Source organism: Homalodisca vitripennis, chromosome 1 (genome assembly GCF_021130785.1).
Source record: "Homalodisca vitripennis isolate AUS2020 chromosome 1, UT_GWSS_2.1, whole genome shotgun sequence".
Taxonomy (NCBI): Eukaryota; Metazoa; Arthropoda; class Insecta; order Hemiptera; family Cicadellidae; genus Homalodisca; species Homalodisca vitripennis.
Window position 1 is genome coordinate 139,592,342 of NC_060207.1, and position 24,215 is coordinate 139,616,556.

The 24,215-nt window shown below is 32.1% G+C and overlaps 2 protein-coding genes across 2 annotated transcripts in view; one reads left to right on the forward strand and one right to left on the reverse strand.

Annotated features, from left to right (window-relative positions):
* Positions 1 to 2,413, reverse strand: part of LOC124372016 (serine/threonine-protein phosphatase 2A regulatory subunit B'' subunit gamma-like) — a 47,823-nt gene extending 45,410 nt beyond the window's left edge. Inside the window, exons 1-2 of the mRNA XM_046830394.1 lie at positions 2,005 to 2,413; positions 1,131 to 1,249 (exon numbers count right to left, since the gene is read on the reverse strand). Of these exons, the coding sequence (XP_046686350.1) occupies positions 1,131 to 1,249; positions 2,005 to 2,047 (162 nt within the window). The 5' untranslated portion in view covers positions 2,048 to 2,413. The remainder of the gene's footprint in view (positions 1 to 1,130; positions 1,250 to 2,004) is intronic.
* An 8,697-nt stretch (positions 2,414 to 11,110) lies between these two features.
* On the forward strand, positions 11,111 to 23,856 carry LOC124372027 (protein CREBRF homolog). The gene is made up of 4 exons (XM_046830402.1): positions 11,111 to 11,377; positions 16,116 to 17,183; positions 17,767 to 17,865; positions 22,998 to 23,856. Exons 2-4 carry the CDS (start codon positions 16,211 to 16,213, stop codon positions 23,198 to 23,200), a joined length of 1,275 nt encoding a protein of 424 aa, XP_046686358.1. The 5' UTR covers positions 11,111 to 11,377; positions 16,116 to 16,210; the 3' UTR covers positions 23,201 to 23,856.
* Positions 23,857 to 24,215: the final 359 nt, after the last annotated feature.

A 24,215-nucleotide genomic window follows, 5' to 3' on the forward strand; every position in this document is an offset into this window, starting at 1 on the left:
TAGATGATTAAAATAGGATACAAGTTATATTTTTATATCATATCTGATTACCAATCAAAGTTTCTGCTTGCATTGCAAGAAAGCTGCAAAATAAATTATAAGAAACTTTCAGTAACTATCAATTATTTCTTTTAATATAACTAATATAACTATTTCTTTTACTGTTTAACTGCCATAGTCTACTACATCAAACCATTCACATGTTTTTGTATTTCTGACCACCAAAAATGCTTTGAAATTTCATACAACGTCTAGTAATTTTGACCAAATGTCACACAAAAAAAGTTTTATGATCATTGCATCATTTTATTAAAATTTTAAAATACAACATCATATGCCCTATATTGTTATTTTTAAGTAGACTTCTTTAAATTACTCATAACTTGTTTTTAATTAAAGATTTTCATTAAAAAAATACTTGATTTATAATAATTTATTGTGATATATGATTGAAACGCTTTAACACTTTTAACTAACAAACAAAATTGTGGACACTACAAGGGTTAAGGATAATTGTAATAAAATAAGAATAATGCAAGCATTTCTAAACAACAATCATATAGAATATTTTCTTCAATTTTCTGCACAATGGACAGCTGTTCACTTCTGTTTTATTGTGAATTTTCGTCAAGTTAATATTGAAATCATAAACCCACTTTGTCACATGCTGTCTTGACATTACATCCTCTTCACAAACTGAAACAATTGAGCGATTAATAACTGTGGCAGGAAAAATAATGTGGACGTTCACCTCTAGTCTTCACCACAAAACCAGTTGACAACCTACTGATGTTTAGGACTCCTTGTTTGCTTGCTACCACATGGAAGTGGTGCAAACATAACCCAAGAAAATTCCCTATGAAAGCTTATAACTAGTTGAACCTTGCTTTGATATTAAACTAAACATATGCTTACATTATAAATTGCTTAACAACTCCTAAACGGGAAGTCATCAAAGCATTCAAAATTTGTAAAAAGCCTATAAAAATCTCACAAGTAACAACTTAAAGCAAAGTGGGATGTACTGATTTATGTTTCGTAGTTTAGTAGCTACAACAAAATTTTCATACTTTTTGTTCCACAATATATACTGAATGGTTAAATAACACTCATATCTGTTGGATACTGACCTTAAAGTAAAACCTCGGTATTTTAGTATAAGATGATTCGTCAACCTCATTCTTAGATTTGTACTTGTTATAGTAATCTAAAAAATATTCTTCTTCAGTTTTCTTTTCTTTCTTTCCACCTGAAAATGTATTGTAGTAAGTCTTTTATGCAATTTTGTACACATCTAAACAAGGCGTTTAATTTTTTTAAAGTAGTTTATTTCATAAAATACTGCAATACAATACACACAAAGTACACATCATTTGAGCTCATGGAAGAGACAAATTTCTGTAAATAAACAAAAAGACAATCAACTTTTTTATGTTCTATAACTTCAATTTTTGTCATTTTCACCCTATATTGATTTGTTCACAATAGCAATAACAATAGGTTAATAACGTGAAACTCATTTTGCCACTCTGGCCGTTAATTTCACATTCACCATAATTTGTATTTAACAAGCCACTATTATGTACTATTTCATGTATATATAATTGTGATTCTCTGTTCTGGGCTGCAGTATAATAAGAGGCCATCACCATAATAGAATCATATAAATTATGATTATCTAAATAATATAAACAAAAATGTTGACACAAATTACGTTATATAAAAACTATCTGTTATGTGTATATAAAATGTAACAACACAGTTTAACATTTAGTTACTTTTTACTGTTTTTAAGGATATACTGATTATATTGTGGTGGTGGCCTCTTATTATACTGCAGTCCTGTTCTGCCTAAAACAACTGGCCTAGTTTTGTGTCGTTAGTAAGTGTGTAATACTAAACTTTAATGCTAACATAATCTGTAATATAAAATAGTTATAAGTAATTTAGATTTTGATTTTTAGTGTTACGCATATTATTTTATACCATAACACATTAGTTTACCTCTGAGGACCAGATCCTTTAAAATGCTTTTTAACTCACTCATAATTAATTATGTCTGTTCACAAAACAAAAACAATTTGATAACATTGAATACAAAAGATAATCTCTTATGTATTCAACGGACTACATATTTCCAATATGCATTTAGTTTAAGAAAAGTATAGATTTTTAGGTTATTTATTAATTATAAAAACAAAAAATCCATTTCAGGCCCGGTTAACTCATTGAGACTGTCCCACGATATATTGTCTTCTTCTCTTCTTCATTTATGGGCGGGCACTGGACGCTATAGTTCACTAGACGGATCCACCCCTCCGCCCCTACATCTGAGTCTGAGGATCCTCAGAGGACGAGAGGAGACGGATTCATAATCATAATCAAGGGTACCACACAGATATGAGCGATAGTCATGGTGCACTCAAGGCGACACATACACACACATACAAAATAAGTTCATATCTTTACAAAACCAAAGTAGAACTAAACATTTAAAAATGTCGATAGTTACTAATGCAAGAATGTAACAAAAACTAAAAAAACAACTGAGAAATACGCAACAAAATAACAATATGGTAGTGAGCAATAATATGAAAAGCCGGTGTAATCAATAGACTCACTTAAGGGTACACCGTTAAATGTCAAAAATTTCATTATTTATTTTTTTTCATTATAATTGTTTACTAGTTTGTTCTGATCAATACAGTAAAAAAATTATGACGATATCTTGATTTTTAGCTGAATTGTGACAAAAAAACGAAATCAATACATGAAGCTTTTTGTACAAAATTCAAATCTTGTACACTCCTCTTGTTTTTAGATTTCGTTTTCATACAGTATTCATTGATAGTAGGTAGTGTTTTGCTTTACAATCTGTGATTTGTTTTCTTATTTCTATTTTACAGGCCTATGGCTTTGGTTCAATGTATTGTTTGTTTACATTACTTGAGTGAAGATTAGTGTCAACATTTACGTTTTCAGTGTCAAGTAATCGAAAATAGATTGACAGACTCTGTGATTGACCAACTAGGTGTGTACTTTGGTAATGCTATTAGAGCCAATCCCAATGACTTTGTATCAATGAGAAAGGCTGCTTGGGCAGTATGGAACCACAAGGCCAGTTCGGATGAGAAACCACTTCACCATTTTTATCCGACTGGCCCAGAATCTTGGTGTAAGTACCAGCAGGCTATATATAATGACTCAATAACAACTTTTAAACATTAAAACACAATACCATACCCTATAATGGATTCCATTAAACCAATATTCGTAGATCTGACAAAGCCTGAACTTTTAAGAAGATGTTTAAAAGGAAAGACCCAAAACGCTAACGAGTCATACAACAATGTGCTTTGGAACATCTGCCCTAAAAAAGGTTTTGCTGGAAGAACAGTTTTAAATATTGCAGCACATGAAGCATCTTTGATTTATAATGAAGGGCATTTAGGTAGGTTAAAGGTTCTTACTCATTTATCCATGACTCCGGGGACTTTCTGTGAAGAATTGTTGAGAAATTTTGATGAGACCCGTGTGCGCGCATTGCTAAAGAAAGTTGAAAATCAAAGTTTGGAAGCCAGAAGAGCCAGAAGGAGATTGAGACTAGACCAGCAATGGAGATTTTAAGAAGTAGAAGGTGTAACATATGCATCAGGGTCTTTTTAATGTAAGATAAAACATTGTTTTTAATAGTTTAACTTTAACGGTGGTTTTCCGAAAGTTACTTTTTTGCCTACTATTTACATGATTTCTCAAAAAGTATTCAAGATATCCTTACCAAATTTTATAACATCATTAGCTATAGCATGAACTAGGATTACCAGAAATGAATCAATATAACTCAATTTATTAAGGTAAATAAATGTTTTTTTTTTAATAAATTATGTTTATTTTGTAATTTATATATTTTTTTATTATTTATTTTAACATTAGACCAATATCCTTAGTTCATGCCATAGCCCTAGGTCTAACAAACAAAATTATACCAAATTTATGTGTGAAACTTTAATTTGAGCGTTACAATTATGTAAATAAGTAAGCTACGTAAAAAAAACAAAACAAATTTATAACTCAGTAATAGAAAAAAATATTTTATTAAAAATAATTTTAAAATAAACTGATGTATATATCTAACTTACCCACAAAATTTCATATGTGTAGGTATATCAGTAGTTGCACAAGAAATAAATTTGTAAATGCAAGCGGAAAGGTGTACTACCCCCCTTAACTTAAGACGACTGCAAATTATACTTATAAAAATAATTAACGATAACAAGATGACAAATATTTGTAACGATAGGAATAGGGAGTCAACGATCATATAAATGATTAACAAATAGACAATAATAACATATTGCATGTATAGCAAAAGATGTACGATGGGGTAAGCAAGCGATAAATTGTAAGAGGTAATCAATTGAATTTCATAAAAGTAATCACTATTTAAATGTTGATAAAAAATTATATGATAATAATAGACTAACGTATGGCTTAAAGAAAGTATTAAATAATGGTGCTTGTACAAGATCCGTAGGTAACTATTAAAGTTAAATTTAAAAACTCAAATTGGGGTTAGAAAAAATATTGAAACCGGTCCTATTGATCAAGCAATGAATCCTAGGCATATAGTGAAGTGGTATAATTAGGATACGCAGTAACAACTCTAAAAGAGATGCTGCGTGCCAGTGTGAAAGGATCATTTAATATGTACCATGGCAAACAGAACCGGACAGTCAATCTTGGACATAAACAACTTAGGTATACAAAAAGAGGATGTCATGTATATTACCCCGGCCAGTCAAGGGGTGGGGCAGATTGAACCGCTCTTCCAGCTTCTCAAATGGGCCTCTAAATATGAGGATCCAAGCTTCGTACCCAAAATCGTAGAAATCACGTTTGCACAGCCTGAGTCTGTCGTAGTGGTCATTTTGTTATGGAGTAAAGACAATACAGTCATACTCCAATAATTGCCTAAGTAGAGAAGTATACAATAGTTGAAGACAATCAAGAACAAAACAGTCTCTAGATAACCTTGGACTCCAGAATGAATTAATATTGCTTTCAAATTAAAGCAAGATATTCATTACGACGCCAAGATCTTTCATGACAAAACTCTTAATTTAGCCGTTCATAAGGGAGTATTAAATTATTTATAAGAACCATGACTGAAGAAAATTACTTCAAATTTGGCAATATTTAACTCAAATTACTGAAAAACCAATTCGCATCAGTAGATACGAATACCGTCTTGCAGGGCATCAAAGTCGTGATAGAAAACCTTAGTAAATAATTTTACATCGTCAGCAAAGAGTATAAAATTAGCTTTGATGTTTTTAGGAAGATTGTTTGTGAGAAAGGTAAACATGAATGGTCTCGAATATGAGCCCTGCGTGACACCTGAGGAAGCAAGAGGAGAATCAGACACTGTTCACGCGAAGATTGCCATCTCCTGAACCAACCAAGTATGGGTTCTTGATTGCAATAAACACTCAGTCTAGCAATAAGATGAGAATGGTTTACTCTATCAGAGGTCATAGAGAAGTATAAATAAAAGCTGTAAACCTACCCATTTCACCAAATGTCGACAAAAAGAAGTTATGAAAAACGACAGATTAGTGACAGTCGAGCGCTCAGATTGGGACGAATGTTGCTCATTTGCAACAATATTGCTTAACGAAGGTATCGTTTTATCTAAAATGAAATCCTTTAAAATTTGGTCTAGAGGTCATTGTATAACAATTGGTCTATAATTAGTCAGACCGATTCCCATTCTTGTAGTTAGATACTACATGACCAAGTTTCAGAGGCTCTGAGACCACAAGTTTCTAGGTTTGTTCGGTTATGAACCCTTATGGGAAGAGAAGTTAGCTCAACAGCAAACAGACTTTAACATTAGTACCAGTACCACAGGCAGTGCCATATTTTAATCTACTCACCAGAACACGCAAAAATAATGGAATCTTTTTCCATTATTTTTGCGTGTTTAAGTTGTTTAACTATTTTAGCTTGTTTGGTAAACATGTGTGAGATACAACAAAAAACAAAAGTAACGCCTCTAACTTCACACCAACAACGCTTCATCAAAATAAGATAAGAACTAGTGGAACATTTTGCTTGTTGTTTGAATTGTCAATTTTTTATGGATGGAGTTGCTTTCATATCCACTGCTATCTGGGGCGCCATGAAGAGAAAATGGCCCTAATCGCAGACAATGACAAATACAAGGAAAAGTATAAGACTAAGATTGACTCTTAAAGAATCTATTATTGTAAATATTTCCACAGTTGATTTCCTAAGCCAATAGCTTGCGAAATAAATGAAACTGCATTATTGTGTGGCTCTACCCGTAGATTTCTCTTTGATAAACCAGAATATTTTAGGGTGAAGTACATGTGTTTATTTAGAAAAGGTAGTAAGTGGCCTATTAAATAACAATTGTTTAAAGATTTCGGTTAAAGGATTTAATGAGGGGAAAACATGAATGTATATTCTTTAATTACATTACTAATAATTATAGTTATACACTTTATTTTTCAAATGGGTACCTTTACTGTCTAATGATTTTAACACGGTGAAACCACCGGTAGCATCTATTCATTCTGCTTTTGGCCTAAAGGCGTTTTATCTAAGTATGTTATGACTAAATTATTATTAGTTATACAATATATGTGTCTTTTATATGGTCTCCCGAGTGTTATACAACATGAAATTCGACTCTTATTTCAATTGCAATAGAAGATGTAGATTAGTAATTCTACCAATGATTTTTAACATATTCATATATGAGGGCTCTAACTGCAAAAGTCACACTCTCCACTTTTTAAAATTTTACGAAATAGCAAAAAAACTGCTACTTGCATTATAAATAAAGTAACCTTGGTAACCATTATTATGTTCTTAGAGTTGGCATTCCATCGAATTAGATTTACAACATTTTTTGTATATAAAAGCACTCTAACATAGTGAAAAATGCCTTTAAACTTTGGAGAATGTGAGTTTTGTATTCTCAAACTGGAGAATGTTAGTTTTGCAATAATCCGATATGGAGATTGTTACTTTTGACACCAAACATTGTAGGCTTTTAAAGACAAGAAAAATAGTAATAACATTAATATGCTTAGACATTAATTACTGGGGATTTTATAAGGTACGGTATTAAAACTCATTAAAATGAAGAAATCAGAGAACCAAAGTTTTATTGGCCTATTCATTTAGGACTTCTGTACAGTATTTTAAATTTGGTAACAAGGCATCTCTTCGGCTCGTTGGCAACCTTCCTCATCGTCACCAATTACTTCGACTTCAGGGTCATCTAATACATGTCTAAAAAACTCCAGGGATTCATTCTGTCGCCATTCATTTCCATAATGTTTTAGTAGAAGAGTGTTTACATCAGCTTTTTTTCTTCCTTTCCAACACTGTTACCTTTAACAATAGTCCACTGGTCTTATGTTGTTAAGGCTTCTCCCTCTTTTTACTATACTTCTTGCTGCTTGTTCAGGATTTGCTTTTAGGCGATAGGTACATTCTCCTTGTACCAAAACCGTTTCATTGTTACCATTACTCTCCTTAGTAAAGTAGACCGCCTACAAGACTGGATACCAAATGCCATGTACTTGTCTTGCGTATGTGTTGCTCCACCTCAGATTTCCAATCAAGGTTCACAGTATCAACGCCAAGTTTTTTCACTGTAGCAAAATTTCCTATGATGTCAATGTACTCCTGTGGGCTTACAATTACTTCACATCGCTTTATCTCCTTCTCGACATTGCCAAACACCCTAACTGGGGGGATAAAACTATGACCTGTCATTGGGAAAACTAACTGTACCTCCTTGATGTTATCAGGTGCATTGACAAAACCATGAGCACACCATAGTGATTAAAATTGAATTTTTATTTTGACCCCCACACCCGTCGCTAATAAGTCGAACAGTATGTAGGGGGTCAGATCAATAGAATTCAAAGTGTCATATAAACAGGATGAAATCTCATTGGATCCCTTAGAAAACTCATTCTCTGTCCACGTGTAAGCTGTTACATTATCTTTGTCAAGTTTGGATTTTGAATGGCCCTTTACAACACAAAAATTATTTAAATATAGCTGACGGGTGTAAGTAGGAGGACTGATCCGGAAGTTTAGGTAGAGGTTGATTTTTTTTGGCAATCGAAAGATAATATTAGGAGATCTTCACGGTCTTCTTGTAACAAACCGTAAAATGCTTGTGATCGTAGCTTGTGGACCCGTTTCTCAACAAGAAGCATGTTTCGCTCGGCATCACTCTTTGTCGACTTTATTTTTTCTGCCAATTCTAGGCAAGTAGAACATACGTCCACCCTAGGTGATCCGAATCCCAAGTTGTATTTTCTATTAAAAAATATATCTAAAATAACTGTCTTTCACTTTAAGGTGATCTTCCGCATTGGTCTGATAGATTCGCCAGAGCTTCTTTATATTTAGTTCTGCAGGCAAATATTTCCAGCCACTTCTGTTTGTACAGTAATGAGTTTCACTGCACTTTAAACTATTAATAAACGTCATAATACTTTCTTTTTTAGCCACAAATCTGTTACCAGTAGTGTCACCGCCTCTCCTCTCCTTCGGCAATTCATGTTTGTAATAAAACCGGTCAGCAATTTTATTAATTCTAAATCTGGAAATATTTAAGGCCCTCAGAAAAGTACCCAAACACACCGGAACCATTTTCTTCTCACGGTTTGTTATGAAATATTTTGCTCTAGCTTGTTTTTTAATATTTTTTTTGGTTTTTGGGTCTTCTTCGCTTTATCACGTTCATTGTTATATGCTTTTAGAACAAAGTTGTCTTGGTATATTTATCATGTTCCTTATAAAAAGCAGAAAGAATGAAATCTTCTTATGTCCTGGGCTGTCAATGATCGGCAAAGTAGGGCGCCTTTGGTGTGGTTACACGTAGGAAAAATCCGGAAAACCCTTCGGAGCATATCTGAAAACACAAAAAATAAAAATAATATGCTGATTCTAACATTTTATTCAGCAATTATTTCTATTTTCTTGTCTCAGAGAACCACAATGATATATTAGCATTTCGTGTCAAAAGTAACAAAGGCCTAAGTCCTATTTGCTAAAATTGCATACGCCTAGAGAATGAAAGCATCCAAAAGCTATGCCTCAGACCGGTACGTAAGTTAAATATAGTTAAATAAGTAAATATTTATGCAATAAAAAGTTTTATTTCTTAATTAACCCGGTCTTTGAAACATGGCAAATAGGTTATGAACATAGAGGTTATGTATGAAGGTTTTGGTTACCTTTTCTTTTTTGCCTGGGCTCTTTTCCAGTGGTTTGGTGCTCGAACCTTCTTCCTGGGTGTTTCTCCTTTACTTTTATCACTTGGTCTTACACTAATATCCATTTTTTAAGCTATTTAACGCATAAAACAGAAACAGTACACCATCTACACTGACTTCCTACTTACAAAACATTAGCAAAACAGACGATACAGGGTGCAGTGTCACGTGACTCAAACAAGCCTTCCTATTGGCTGAAATGGAGAATGTGAATTTTGCATTCAAAGACTTTGGAGAATGTGAGTTTTGAAAACAAACGTAATTTTCACCGTTTAAAATAAAAGTGGGATACTGTTAGTTTTGCTTTAAAACTCTTAGATCAATATGTGCAAAGCTATGATATAATTAGAATATACCCAAAAGTCAATTTCGAAAAAAATTGGAGAATGTGACTTTTGCAGTTAGAGCCCTCATTATGACATGGTAGCTAATATGGCATCTCATATTTCGTGCTTCGTTGACGATGCTTAACTTTACACCCAGGTTTCGTCTACTGATGACTGCACGACTTAAATCTTAACTTGACGTTGTTCAATATTGCTGTGACTAAAACGATATGATGCTAAATGTGAAAATGTACTCTATCGTGGATTTCCATTGCCGAAGTTACGCTATTCTACCCAACTATTCATTCAGGAATACTTTTAATCCTCAGAGGAATTCTACCATCAAGGATCTTGGCGTGGATCTTCATCCAGGATCTCAGTTTGAATTAATTTCAAATCTATGTGCAACTGAATCTTGGGTTTCATTACAAGAACAACAATAGGGCTGCTGATTCTCCTAGCAATGACAGTACATTTCTGTTCATTGGTCCTCCAGATTCTTAAGTAAGCATTGTTTGGTCACCCTATTCTATCGATTACGGGAAAAGACTGGTAATTCAGACAAGATTTTTGAGGTTGGTTGGAGTACGTCTGCTGTTTGTGCATCCGGTATCAAGGTGTTCCTATACAGCTGTTTTAAAGTGACATGAGACTAGCTTACGAGGAAGACGTTGCCTGCACATCTCAGGTTTTGTTTCTCTACACGATACTTAGCTGCAGAATTATCTGCCCTGAATTTCTGTAAGCGGTGAACTTTAGCATCTCGTTTCGAACTAGATTTTGAAAACTTTTTTGCATGCATCAATACACTAGGTTGTATGAATACTCAGAACCACTTGCTGGAATGATGCAATTGTCTAATAAACTGTGCCCTGTAATGAATTTCGTCTACGACAATTTGTAGGCTTTGAGAGGTCGAGCCCTTAACCCATTCGAGTCCCGCTGAAAAGACAGATTCTAGTAAATTCATAATAGTTTAGGTCTTTTCAATAATCCACTTTATCATTCTATGTAGAATTGTTACAATAGTTCTCGTTTGTGTTTTTATTAGTAAACTTAACTGTATGCAACTTAAATCATTGATTTTGTTCTGCTTACTGCTTAATGTTGTATAATCCACCTTCCTGTTATATATTATAGGTATAATAAAAATAGCCTGCCGTTAAAAGGTATAAATAAATAAAATATGTAGTGTATTTATTTGTTTTTTATCACTTCGTTCAGTAACCGCAGATCATACTAATATGATTGTACTATCTCTAGTAACTGTATTTTCTGAAATTAGTTTTCCTTCTAAGATAACTCCAGTTTTGATATTAAAATATCATTCCTAGAGTATTATAGGTATTCTCCAAGGTATAATAAGTTACAAGAGTATAAAATGGACGATAATGCTGCATAGCATTATGAAAAAAACCAATGCCGTCAGCATTGTGGGTGTTCTGCTAGCCAGCGTGATCAGTGGATTGTGATTGTTTTTCCTGAATAACTTGGCAAGTTGGTGTTTTGAATGAGAAAGTCGTAAACAACTTCGTGGCAACATTTTTGTCGTATGGCAATTGCTCTTGTTTTTACATTAAAGATCTAGTGGATAAGTACGTTTTTGTTTTAAGACTGATTACCGAAGTGTTTTGACTGAAAAATAGTTAATATCATTCTGTTTACTTCGGTTGTGCAATCTTTATCAACTGTGGGTATAATGGTGCCTTGACTGGAAATGAGGTAAGTTAATTTTATCAGAATTAATCTTTTAAAGAATTATAATAGGCATAAAACTGATGCAGTGCTATACAATAAGTGTTTAAAAAATTAGTTAGACAAGTTTGAATGTTCTATATGTATCAATATTGCTCTACTTCCCCATTCTTGAAGCAACCTTGTCAAGAATGTGCCAACTTATTTCATTACAATACTTCAAGGTTATGTCATCAGCCATTTGTTTTTGTTTACTTCTTGTCCAAGGACCTTGAACCAATCTAATCTAAATCAGTATGAATAGACTTTCATATTTTAATCTTTTGTTAGTTTAAAGTATGTATATTTGCTTAATACATCTCAGGCTTGGTAAATTCTGTATTTCTAATGGCTATCATAATTTGACTTTATATTATGTTCTTTAACTCAAGTCTAGTTTGATACTAGAATCCTGCTTTATTCTACAACACAAAGTAGAATGGTGTCACTTATTGCAATGTGATTGTATACAATTATGTTCATGTTCGAATAATTTGGGATTTTATCACCAATGATGTTTTAAAAGATCAGCATTTGTCTTATTATGATCTATTTTGAGTTTTGATATTGTGTAGCCTAGTAGATCTAAACTGTTTTGAAGTAAATATGATCTGTTATCAGAAAATTTACTGACTGTTTCTGAGATGTATGATGCCTAATTTATATTATATTTTCAGTGATAAAACAATGCTTTATTAACTGTAATTTAATCTAATATCAAGGCCTTTATCTTGGGTAGAGTTCTACAAGTGGGAAAGGTCTATATAAGCAATACAAACATAATGATTGTGTATCTGAAGTAGACTGCTACAGTTGTTAGGCTAACCATTATTCGGATGTTATTAATTTGGTTATCTTGTTTCATGGTTCCATGATAACTATCTTAAGCTAAACATTTGGTAAATATTTACTTTATTCACTTAACATTATTCGTTGTCTTTTTAAAATGAAAGTACTTAACCCTTTAGGACCTAATGACAGAATGTTCAACCGTTTGAAGAAATGCAGAGAAATATTAATATTCTGTTGAAAGGGAATACATGTAACTATTTGGAAAATACTAGAGGCCGATTATCAAGGTGTTCAACATTTTATTTTGATTTATTTACTTTTCAGTTAAATTAATAATTGTATTTACTATAATATATATATATATGTATATATATAAAATCTACAAGATATTATATATCTTGAGAATAATTCTAAATGGCCTAGGTATGTATAAATAAGTTCTCTTCAAACACAAATAAAACACCAAATATGGTTAACATTGTCATGGATTTTCGTATATCTAAGTATACTTTTTCAGACTAAAAGGTGTTTAAATACTTACAGATATAAAAATAATAAATTTGCAATTAAATGTGAATTTCGTTGAAGAATAAACAATAAACAAATGATGTTTCATCAGAAATGTCAAAGAGTAAAAATTAAAATAAATGATTCAAACTAAAAGGAAATTTTGATTTTAAGACTACAGTAAATAGGCGGCCACCAAAACAATTGGATGATGAGTATCGATTATATCAATACTATCAAATACGACATTAACATATAGATATTCATAATTAACCTAATCATTGCCATCTTTCTTTATTTAGACTAATGACGTCATTACCAGTTGTTGCTAGATATGTCATTACCAGCTATCGTTATTTAGTTTATAGAAGGAGAAATTTAAAAAACAAATGCATTTCTTTACATATAAAAATATAGCTTTTCTACATTAATATTTTTAAAGCCAAAAGTTAATTCAATTCGACATCATTGTTAAACATTTATTTAAAGTAAAAACGTGTTTGGAAATAAATTCAAAATTAAAATCATGTGGATTGACTAATGGTGGCAAGAACAGTGATGTACGTGTCTTCTTTGTTTCACAAGCAGTCACGTTAATCCTAGTGATATGAGGCTATTGACTACATTCAAACACCAACTAAACTAGTCATGAAAATTAGTCTAATAGTTTTTATTGTCTTGACATGAAAAGAAGTCTACTGTTGCCAATGATAATTCTGTATGTGCACATATTAAACATTTTGATAATTGTATCCTATAGAAATGTTAAAATAACATCCAGATGTGACTTAAATGGTTTGAACTTGTCGCTATTGCAAGTTAGATAATATTATTGTGATTGTTTTCAGGAGTTCACTACTATTCTTGAATGATAGAAAATGATACAAATTTCCCGTTTCATTGAGACCTTTGTTCATTCCAATGTGTTTAACCATCTAAGGGTATTTTCTTGTGTTTTGCAAATAAAATAACTAGTTGCTATTATGTTTAAAAACTATATATCAGACTATTCATACTCATACACTTAGGCCCTGTAAGTATTGTATTATGAATACTCTTAAATTTAAATTAAACTTCTGACTTTGGAAGTCAGAGAAACATGTAATAAAGAAATTGAAACTCGCCAATAACTCCACGCAACATATTAAGTCACACCGAGTGTCTTTTATAGTGTCTTTTTACATGTGGTGAAATCTATCAAACATTCAAGGTTGAGTGGAAGAGAGAGCTAAAACAGCCCTAACTCTGCCTAAAAAAAATAGACATTTCATTTCATTTCAACCATCACTACATGCCAAAGGAAAAAGACAAGGTGAAAGAAGGAATATTTCTGAAAAATATTGATTATTTGAAGGACTTGTAATTAACAACAACTACAACCTTTGTGGAATACTAAAGTAATCTATTGAATGCTAACAATATGACTGCTGACAATCCAATTAGCTTATCCACAGAAGACATGATGTGTTTCTCTTCAGTCACAATACATGAAACCACCACCACAAGCTGAATTTGAAACCAACCTCTTAGATGCTCCTGGCTATTGATTTTAGAAAATGCTTCCATGAAGCATGTGTTAGAAAAAGATCCAAAAAGTCTCCAATAAAACAAAGAGGTTTACAAAAATGTTCCTCCAAAGTATAGACAGGCTTAGTAACCAAATATCGTGATGCTACCAATATCTTGAACTCACTAAGCCAGACTTCTACTAAGTACTGAACATGGTGATCTCAAGACACCCCACGGAATGCCAACCTGATTATTCACAGTTTTATCACAGTTTACTGTAAACAAATTACTAGAAGGGTGGAGTGTATACAAGCTTAATTACCTCAACAACTCAGTTGTAAATTGTTAAACATGTCTTCTGTTGCTTTCTTATTTTTCTCTTCTCTCTTTTTACCAAATAATCTATAGATCTTTTTAGGCTTACTTTCTTTTATTTCCTTTTCTTGTCCTCCTCATTCTTAACAGAATCTTGTTTTAATTTTTTCCTTTCATGCCTCATTGCTCCAAGTTGCTTTACTGAAAGCTTTTTCTTAACATGAGCCATTTTCACTGCCTGAAATCAATTTAGTTTCCAAACAGAATAATAGAATACCTATTAATTAAAGTTCGCCTAAAAATTCTTAATGTACAAATTAGTTCTCCCCAACCCAAAATTATTCTGAGGGATGTTTTGAAATTAAGTATTAGTCAAGTTGAGCAGGTAATGAACAATTCAAATTAAAAGTATTATTACACTTTACTAAGTATTACTAATTATTGTTTATAATATGGGGATATCCTGTGTTAATCAATGAAACATAACAATTTAATGCATTTAAAAAAAACTAGCTAAATCATAACTAGAGTAAAATCTTACTCAGGTTAGTAAGATGCAATAAAACTATGTAAAAAGTTTTAATACAATAAATACTTAAAATTATATGTGTTTTATATAAAAACACCTTAAACTAGTATTCACCAAACAAGACTGTTTAAAATAACTATACTGGTAAAGAATTATTGATTACAAATGTATTATCATGTCCGTTGCCCACAGGTCATGTCTGTAGATAAAGCAAATCCTCGTATATGATGGAAATTCAAAATCCTGTTATTTGGTCAAGTTAAATTTAGAAGATAACCTTAAAATTGCTACATTTTATTTTGTAACATTCCAATTTTTATGTGATACAAAAGAAGTATTATAAAACTATCTTACCTGTCCAATTCGCTGGCCACAGATATGATAATAAAACCTTTACAACTTCTTAACTTCACTTTTAACTTGAAATAACTTTATAAACTCTTTACTGTCAACATCTACAACCTTTTCACATAATATCCAAGTTGGCCAAGAATACTGCCGCCACCTACTAAGTTTTTTTAGAACTTTTATAATTTTGTCCATGGACATGATGGTCGGTATGGGTAATTAAAAAATGTAAATTAAATAAATGTATTATATTAATCAAAATGGTGATACAATATTTTTAACATGGTGCCTAGATATTATTTAAGTAAAAAATCTTAATCGAAAACTCTTGAGACTGTCCACTGACATGATTTAGTCAGTTCTATTTTTATTAAATATTAATCTTTTATTTTTACTTCAAACTTGATAGTGTTTTTAGATAATGTGTTATAGTTTCCAATTAATATAAAAAATATGAATATTAAATTAAATAAATAATCCATAGTGGGAGGATGAGGGATAGAGAAAAAACAGTGTAATGCAGAATACACATATCATTGAGATTGTGGTTAGTTGAAACTTTCAAAGAACATGTGTTAATTCGAACAAAAACTTATCAGAATCAGGTATGGGATGAATGGATTATAGCTTATTTATTAAATATGTGTTTTAATGTTCACCAAAATATCTATTTGTAAACCATAGTGGTATCACTCTTATTAAACTATGTGTTATTGTTTATTTCAGATGTACGGAGAAAATGTAAGGTTCAAAGTGAATGGATGAATTGACTATGATATAACTATAACTTCCAGCCATTCAGTTTTATAACTAAATAGAAAATGACTGATCAAGGCTATTCAAGTGACTTTTTTATTGATTCTAATCTCTTGATTAAATCAGAACCAATAAGTATGGATTCTCTTCTCCACACTGTTAGTGTACCCATCCCAGCGAGAAGAGCTATGGATCTCTCTGAGTTAAGGGACTTTGGACTGGAGGGACCTGACAGATCTCCTGGGGACATGATATTCCAGGAGAGTGGTAGCTCCACACTCCCGACCATATATTCTGGCAATGCTCTCTGGGGCACAAAAATTGCCGGTCCCGATTTCGACTCTATGAAAATGGAAGATGATGATATCTTTCAAGTAGACAAGTCAGATCTAATTCAGGGTCCAACTCTTGCCGAGTTAAATGCCAATGACGAGACACTAGGACTTGATGATCTTGATGATTTGAATTTTGATGAGCTTCTCTTGCCAGAGGAGAACAGCTGTTACATCCAAGTTCCTCAACAACCAATGAACACTAGGGTCAGCCCATCCTTCCAAGTAACCAACCCTACACCTACAGTTGTTGCACAGAACTGTGCTTCATCTTTTCCACCCGACAGCATCGGGTTTTACAAGGAGACGTTATCGTCCAGCGTGCCGTCCAACCCCTTTACACAGATGTTTCAGAAGAATATGTCTCCGGTCAGTCACCACAGCTCAAGCTCCTCACTTCAGGTGACTCCTCCACCCCCTCCTCAGGTGTTGAGCCCACTTCAACACAAGCATAGCACTCTGCATGAGCTGCTGATGAAAAAGGAGACAAATTACACTGCATCACCATTGGGACAGTCAGTGCCTGGTCCCACATCAAGTGTAGGAGGCCTAGTGCGCAACCCACGCTATGCTCAGTCTCGTCTCTCCTCATCGGCTCCCACACATCTTGGCCTAGACCAGATCTGGCAGCGCAGAGAGCCCCGTCCTCATCTTCTCTCTACCAGTTCACTTGCTGAAGGTGGCTCTACGTCTTCTTTGTCCACAGGTTAGCTGTAATTTTTTTGTTTATTTTGTTACACTGTGTTTGTTTGATATATTCTCTGTACATTTTGTTTTACCAAAGCTTTAACATTCTTTTACAATTACAAATACACTGTCGTTTCTAAAAATAAGGGTAATGAATATTTTGTCTTTGAAATTTATTTTTATTATGATTTTTAATAACAGAAAATTGCCTGAGGCTACGTTAAATCTGAAAACTGCAGATTTATTCCAAATGTGTACTCACTAGCTTTAATTAAATTCACCATGAATTAGTTTAGTTTAAATCACACATATTTTATTTGTTGCAACACATATTTAGTGTATGAAATAAAATCAACTAGCCCTAAATTAATAATTATGGTTCCAAAATGTGTGCTTTAATTTTAGTTACAATGGTCCCTCCAGTTGATTTTTAAATTGATTAAAATATTTCAGACAATCATAATAGACATGAGACATCTCTTGGTTTATTTTAATTTCTCTTAGTTTAATTTTGTATTTTATAATCTTATTAAACTAAGCTTTTACTGGATTAAAATGCCTACTACGATTATAGTGTAGAACATTTCTCTTGTTTGATGAAGGAGGAGTACTGAGCCCTGATGCCCATGATTTTTCACTGGACGAGAGCTTTGATTCTGAGGATGACAGTGATCATTATGATGACTTTTCTTCAGACGGAGGTAAGATTTGATAAAATTCAAAAACATTTTTCTAAATATCATAGACTACACAAGTTAACATATTTTATGAAATGAAGTAACTAATAGATTCCTTAATATTCAACAATGAATCCAAAGTGTAATCAGTCAATAGAAAAAAATACATAGAATTTTTCCACAATGCCTTATCAACATCCGTTTGTCTACTTATTAACCAAATATTGGAAAATCAAAGTTGAGTTTCCTAACTCCACTAATGGTATTATAGTATCATGGGAGGTAATATAACAAATTTAAATATTTACTTCGGTCTATCTGATATTTTTATCATCAGACTTCAATCGAGTTTTAAGTAAACCTTGGCAGCTAGGTAAACTTAATGGTTATCTCCATGATACTTCAATGAAAAACAAAAAAGTGTTAAAATTTCTTGGTATAATTTTCTTTTGTAGCTTTTTCTGATGACTTTGATATATGACACATATAGTTGTAAATATAATTTGACATAGTAATTTTCTACAAATAAAGTAAATGCTATTTATATTCTTTTATTTTCAAGAACAGGTGATAGACACTGATGTTGATTAGTGCTGTGGAAACACATTAGTATGTCAAGAGAATTGCTTCAAATCAATCAGAATAGCTGAATAGACATTCAAAGTGCCCCATACATTTTTGGCAACAAAAATTTGAATGGACTTATTTGAACCAAGTTTCTGGGGTATGCAATGTTTCGTAGAAATGTCTGTGAATTTGGTTGCTGTTGAATACAATTTTGGTAATGCTGTTTTTTCAATGTTTTGACTATTTTTGGTATAAAAGTTGGATGAACAAGCACAGTTATTATGAAAGAAAGGATATAAAAGGTTTATGCTAACAGAAATTAAAAAAAAAAAAAAAAAAAAAAAAAAAAAAAAAACAGTTATACAAAATACAGTAAACAGTTTGCATTTTTAAAATGGAGAGAAGTCTTTAAGAAAATAAAGAGTTTAACTTTTGATTGTATTTATTTTAGAAGAATCCGACCATCAGAAACATTTTTGGAACGGGTATGGATTTATTGTGTTCAAATAGTTTGTGTTATCTGTGTTGAATGAACTTTATCTTTGGAAGTAGTAGGGCTTTTAATATTTTAAAAATTTGAATGTTGATAAGGTTATCAACAGACTATAGCAGAGGTTTAAAATAAATATCCCTAAAAATATTTTAAAATATATCTGTGAATTGAAAAACTAATTAAAAAGATAAACTTAAATATATATTTGAAACTGTAACTTTTTTAAATTTATGTTACTGTTTTAAGATTAAATTACAAGGGTTATCTAGAAAATAGATTACATTTCAATATAAACAAAAAACAAAGTACAAGAAAATATTGTATTATATACATTTCAAAGTGACACTAAAATACTATTTTTCAACATAGTCACCATTAGGCACTTCTCATAGTGGTGAACTAGTTTTGAAAATGTAGTGTTATAAAATTTAGCCGCTTGAGACTTTAACCAGGTAGTTACACCCTCCCTGCATCGCAAGCCAGGTCTTCATTGCTGGAAACAGGTGGTAGTTACTGGGTGCAAGGTCCGGATTATAAGGCGGATGTGGAAACACCTTGCACTTAAAACATTCAGGACTTCTCGAGTCAGATTTACCGTATGTGGTCAGGTGTTGTCGTGCAAAAACAAAATGTTTAAACTTAACTATCCTCTGCACTTGTTTTGTATTGCTCTTCTTAACTTTTGCAAGGTGTCACAATACCTCACAGAATTTATGGTTGTGCCATATTTTAAGAAATAAACTATGGTTTTCTTTATTACTTTGGGATTGTTATTTACACTGCCTGTTTCCTAAAAATTCTAAACTGTTTTACATACCCCAGTTTTACATATCGGATTGCAATGTGGGAAAGATTCATTAAATACAGTAAATTCTTAACCTCCTCATAAAGGCTAATTCGGTCATCAAAATCTCACACCATAAATAAAGTGATGGGCTTCCTTCACTTAGTTCCATTTTCGTAAAATGAAACAATTCTTTACTTGAAGAACATTTGTAAAATACTGAGGGGCTGGGATTGGAAAGGCCATCCTGATCAACTGATAAGCTCTGGAAAAAGAATGAGATAGAGACCTCTATATTTTACCATTCATATTATTTTTCCACAAACTTGGAAATAAGGTGTCATTTGATGGAGCTATCCGTATGAAATATCGATGTTACATATTAAGATATGCTGAGTTTAGTTTTACTGATGAGAGTGATCAAGTAAAATGTGTTTTGTAAGTTTACACATTGGCCTTTGGAAGTGAATTTTTTACTATGTTAAACTTTATTGCGTTATTTAAACGGTTTTGACACAACTTATAAAGGCGTTGTTTTAAATGATACTAACACTTTAAACTTATTAACTTTTCAAACTATTTGAAGGATGTTTTGCTTCAAGTTTGCTACTGATAAGTTTAATGAAGTTATTGTCGTATTGAATGGATCTCGTTATTACACACTCTTTGATAACATGTTTACAATCTTGTGATAAGTTACTGTTGTTAAAATTTTGTAATCAGTCTCTCATAAAATGTTATCTTACCAAACAATTACTAAGTAATGTTTGTCAGTAAAGTTGTTTATTTTCAATTCTAATTTCATCTGGCAGTTCTCATATGACTTTGTTTACCTCAGTTGCTTTTCAAGAGTTTCTGATAGCTATATTATAAAGATATTTTAAGTATAAAACAATATATCATTATAATTCTGCTGTGATTTTGATGAGAAACAAATAAAACATAAGTGGATAATTTGATTTTATACTTTTAATATCTATATTTAACCATAAATACCACTTATGTTTGAAAAATTAATGCTGACCAGAAACTGTGTGTATCAAATCAGAATTCTATATTTGTAATTTCATAGAGAAATATAATGGTGTCATGGTGATACAAAGTTATGCAGTTTATATAAAATTTTACAAGTTTTATCAGTATGCCTTCCAGTTAAAACATTCTTCGACTGAGTATTTTAGAAGCCAGTCTTGAAGTGTTTCTCTATGGAGGCCATCTTCAGGTAGCCAGTTAAACAGTTTTGGGCCATGTGGTTTGGCTTTTACTCATGAAGTGTGATGCCATTAAAAAATATTAATATAAATAAATAAAACTACATCATAACTTGTAAATATAAACTAAAATTCAAAGAATGCAAATGGTAGCAAAAGAGTGCAAGCGATAGCAACAGAACTCACAATATCTACTAAAATTATTGGATGATAAAATTGCTAATATTCAAAAGGCTGTATGGTGGTCTTTCAGTTAATATTATTTTAAAATTTCTTACAATTTAGTTTTACTTTTTATTTCTTTCATGTACTGGGGTAATTTGTTATAAAATTTACCACTTTGGTAAGACGGTTTTTTACAGAGTTCTAAATTATGCTAAACAGAAGCAATTCTTCCCTATGTCTAGTGTCATAAGAATGAAAACTTCCGAACTTCATCATATAATCAAGTGATTGACTGACAAGCATTATATTTTCAAATATATAAAGTAAGAACACTGTCATTATTTTTGCTGTCTGAAATGTGATTTTACAGATGTACAATAGTTTAGGTTTAACATTATTTTAATTGCACGTTTTTGTAATAATAGTATTCTATCTAAATTTTCTTTTGAGGTTGCTCCATACATACTGATACTGATGTTGATATTCTTCAACTGAAGTTGTAGCATTGCCATGACAAAAGCCATACACATACAAACCATATCTGCTTACTCAGCATGAGAAAATGCGAGAGGCATTATTAAAAGAAATGTGAAACAAAACCGACAAATTTCTAAATAAAAATTGAATTTTTATTTAATTTTAATTATTAATAAACGCAATAAATGGTAAATGGAATTCACCTTGAAGTTTGATTATGTAATTTGTGGACACTGTCTACACAAAATCTCAAGTTTGTTTATAAAATTATATACCTAATAAAGTATTTACTACACAAACAATTATTCACCTTATTTTAAATGTAATTCTTATTCCAAAGAGAAAAATTTATAAGGCCTATGTTATTAACATGTGGAGTACATCAAGTTTTCTTAGTATGTCGAATTTCTTTTTTTTTTTATTCATCACTAGATTAAAATATCATAGTACTTACAATAAAACATAATCTGTTCATAACCCATACTTACAAAAAAGTTTATCTACACTCAATCACAACAAAATGCAACTAAGTTACTTTTCAAAACATTCCTGACAAAAAGTGAATGAGGAATGAATGAAAAGGTTATTAAAAATATATTAAGTAACAAATTCACAATTTTTCTAGTTAAGTTAAAAAAATAATTAAATTTATAAGAAAAAGAAATGTATTTTTTTTAATTGCTTAACACTTTTATATGTAACGTAATTATAGTGGGAAGGTTCAATGTGAATGTTGAGTTTAACTACAGTTCGCCTTCCTCTTAGAGTTCAAATTTAAGAAAACTCTGATGCTCCACCGTGCTTAGACATTGTGTCTAAAACATTGTAATGCACTCAGTTGTGCACCTGATGAGACAATGAGAATATCTTATCTCTTAGAATACACTATACTTTGTAGTCGAGGTGTCTCTGATGTCATAACGGTGTGAAGAGTTTTATTGCTGTACATTGCAATTTTGAAAACAAATGAACACTGCTGAGGTCATTGGCAGAGCACTGTGATTCAACAACAGACAACAGTTGTGTCAGTACCATTCACTATCTTGTACCAAGTTATGTTATTTCCTAGTGGCCACAATTGCCACATGCCAGTACACTGCTACCACCAGCTAAGTATGAGCAAGTTCTGTAGAGGTGCTATTATCTACCCATCTTCAATTTTTATTTAAAAATAATTCATCTATTTTAGAGTATTTCTTTACCTACATCTTTATGGTATATCAACTGCTAAATGTGTCTGTAGATTGGTTCAGCATTGACTTTTTACAGCCTATCTGTCTCCAAATGGACAAAGTCAACAAGAACTTAAAAAAATAAGGAATGACACAATTCACTTGACTACTGTCAAGTAAATATTTTAATTTATTGATTATGATAGTTTGTTTCACAAATTGTAACACATTCTACCTAAGACATTGAATTGTGTTTTGTGTACAAAGATATGTCTTGGTTATGACAGAGTCAGTGAGCGATGGGGAGCCAGCAGCTCGTTCCAGTAGTAAGAAAGAGAGGTACTTCTGGCAGTACAATGTACAGGCTAAGGGACCCAAGGGCCAACGACTGGTACTGACCTCTCGTCTGGAGGATCCCCACTGTCTCAACCAGATCACCGACCCAGTGTTTAGTCCCCAGTGTTCAGTCCAAGGAATTAAGCATAGGTGAGAAAATAATTTTGTCCTTGGGAACAGAAGCCCCTGTTGAGTGACAATTCTTAATCATTTGCTCGTATTGTGTCTTCATTAATCATTAGTGCCACCAAACACAAATGTTCAGCTCTTATCAAACTCTTTTGCTTCTCTGAGTACTTTTAAATTGAGATTATTCCCTGATTGTAATATAGTTTCGATAAGGCTGAATATATAGTTTGGAACTCTTTTCTAGAGAAATTAATTCAGCCTTGGTCCATGACTGTCACAGAACAAAAAATGTTTTCAGTTTTGTGTGACTTGTTGTTTGATGTTAATACGATTTTTGTTTTATTATTCTTGTTGCTTTAGTAACTTCGTTATGGATCAAAACTATTTTCATATTGGAAGTTGAGAGAATGTATATGTTTAGACTTTACAGGTCTTTATGGAATAAGTCACCACTTTCTAATATCATATTTTGCTTTTTGTTCCATATCTGCCAGGTCTCTGTACTGTTTATCTCAGATTTTGTCTGTTGTAAGTAAATTTTCAAAACTTGTATGGATGATATAAAATCTTTCTATATCAGTTCCGTAAAATAATATTTTTATTGTTTCATGAATGTATTATTTGTTAACCCTTGTTTTGGTAATTTCCTAACTCAGAATAATATAATGGTGTTTACCATAATATGTTTAGTTTTTTCCACAACAGCTTTAACCCATAGCAATATGAACATGGTTGTACGTGCAGTACGCACAGAGCAAGGTTATCGACTATATTAATCTCAGGTGTGACAGGCTGAATATTTGTATGGTAGACCTTAATCCCATATATATACAGCCGCATTTGTAACTCACTGATAGGGTATACGAAATTCTAACCCACTTCTAAATGTGCTGAAAACACAAAATTTTGTATGAACGTAGCTTTTACCTTCAAACCACCGGGAAAAGTCTGAAAACCGGAACTTTTTACTTTAAACCCCTCAAAAAAATGTGTGAAGTTGGCCCTTTTTAGCCCTTGCAGCCATTTCATTGAAACCCGAT

Coding starts and splice junctions, on each gene's coding strand:
- LOC124372027 (XM_046830402.1), top strand. CDS start 16,211: ATGACTGATCAAGGCTATTCAAGTGACTTTTTTATTGATTCTAATCTC. Junction 17,184..17,766: donor TACGTCTTCTTTGTCCACAG/GTTAGCTGTAAT, acceptor TGTTTGATGAAG/GAGGAGTACTGAGCCCTGAT. Junction 17,866..22,997: donor TGACTTTTCTTCAGACGGAG/GTAAGATTTGAT, acceptor TGGTTATGACAG/AGTCAGTGAGCGATGGGGAG.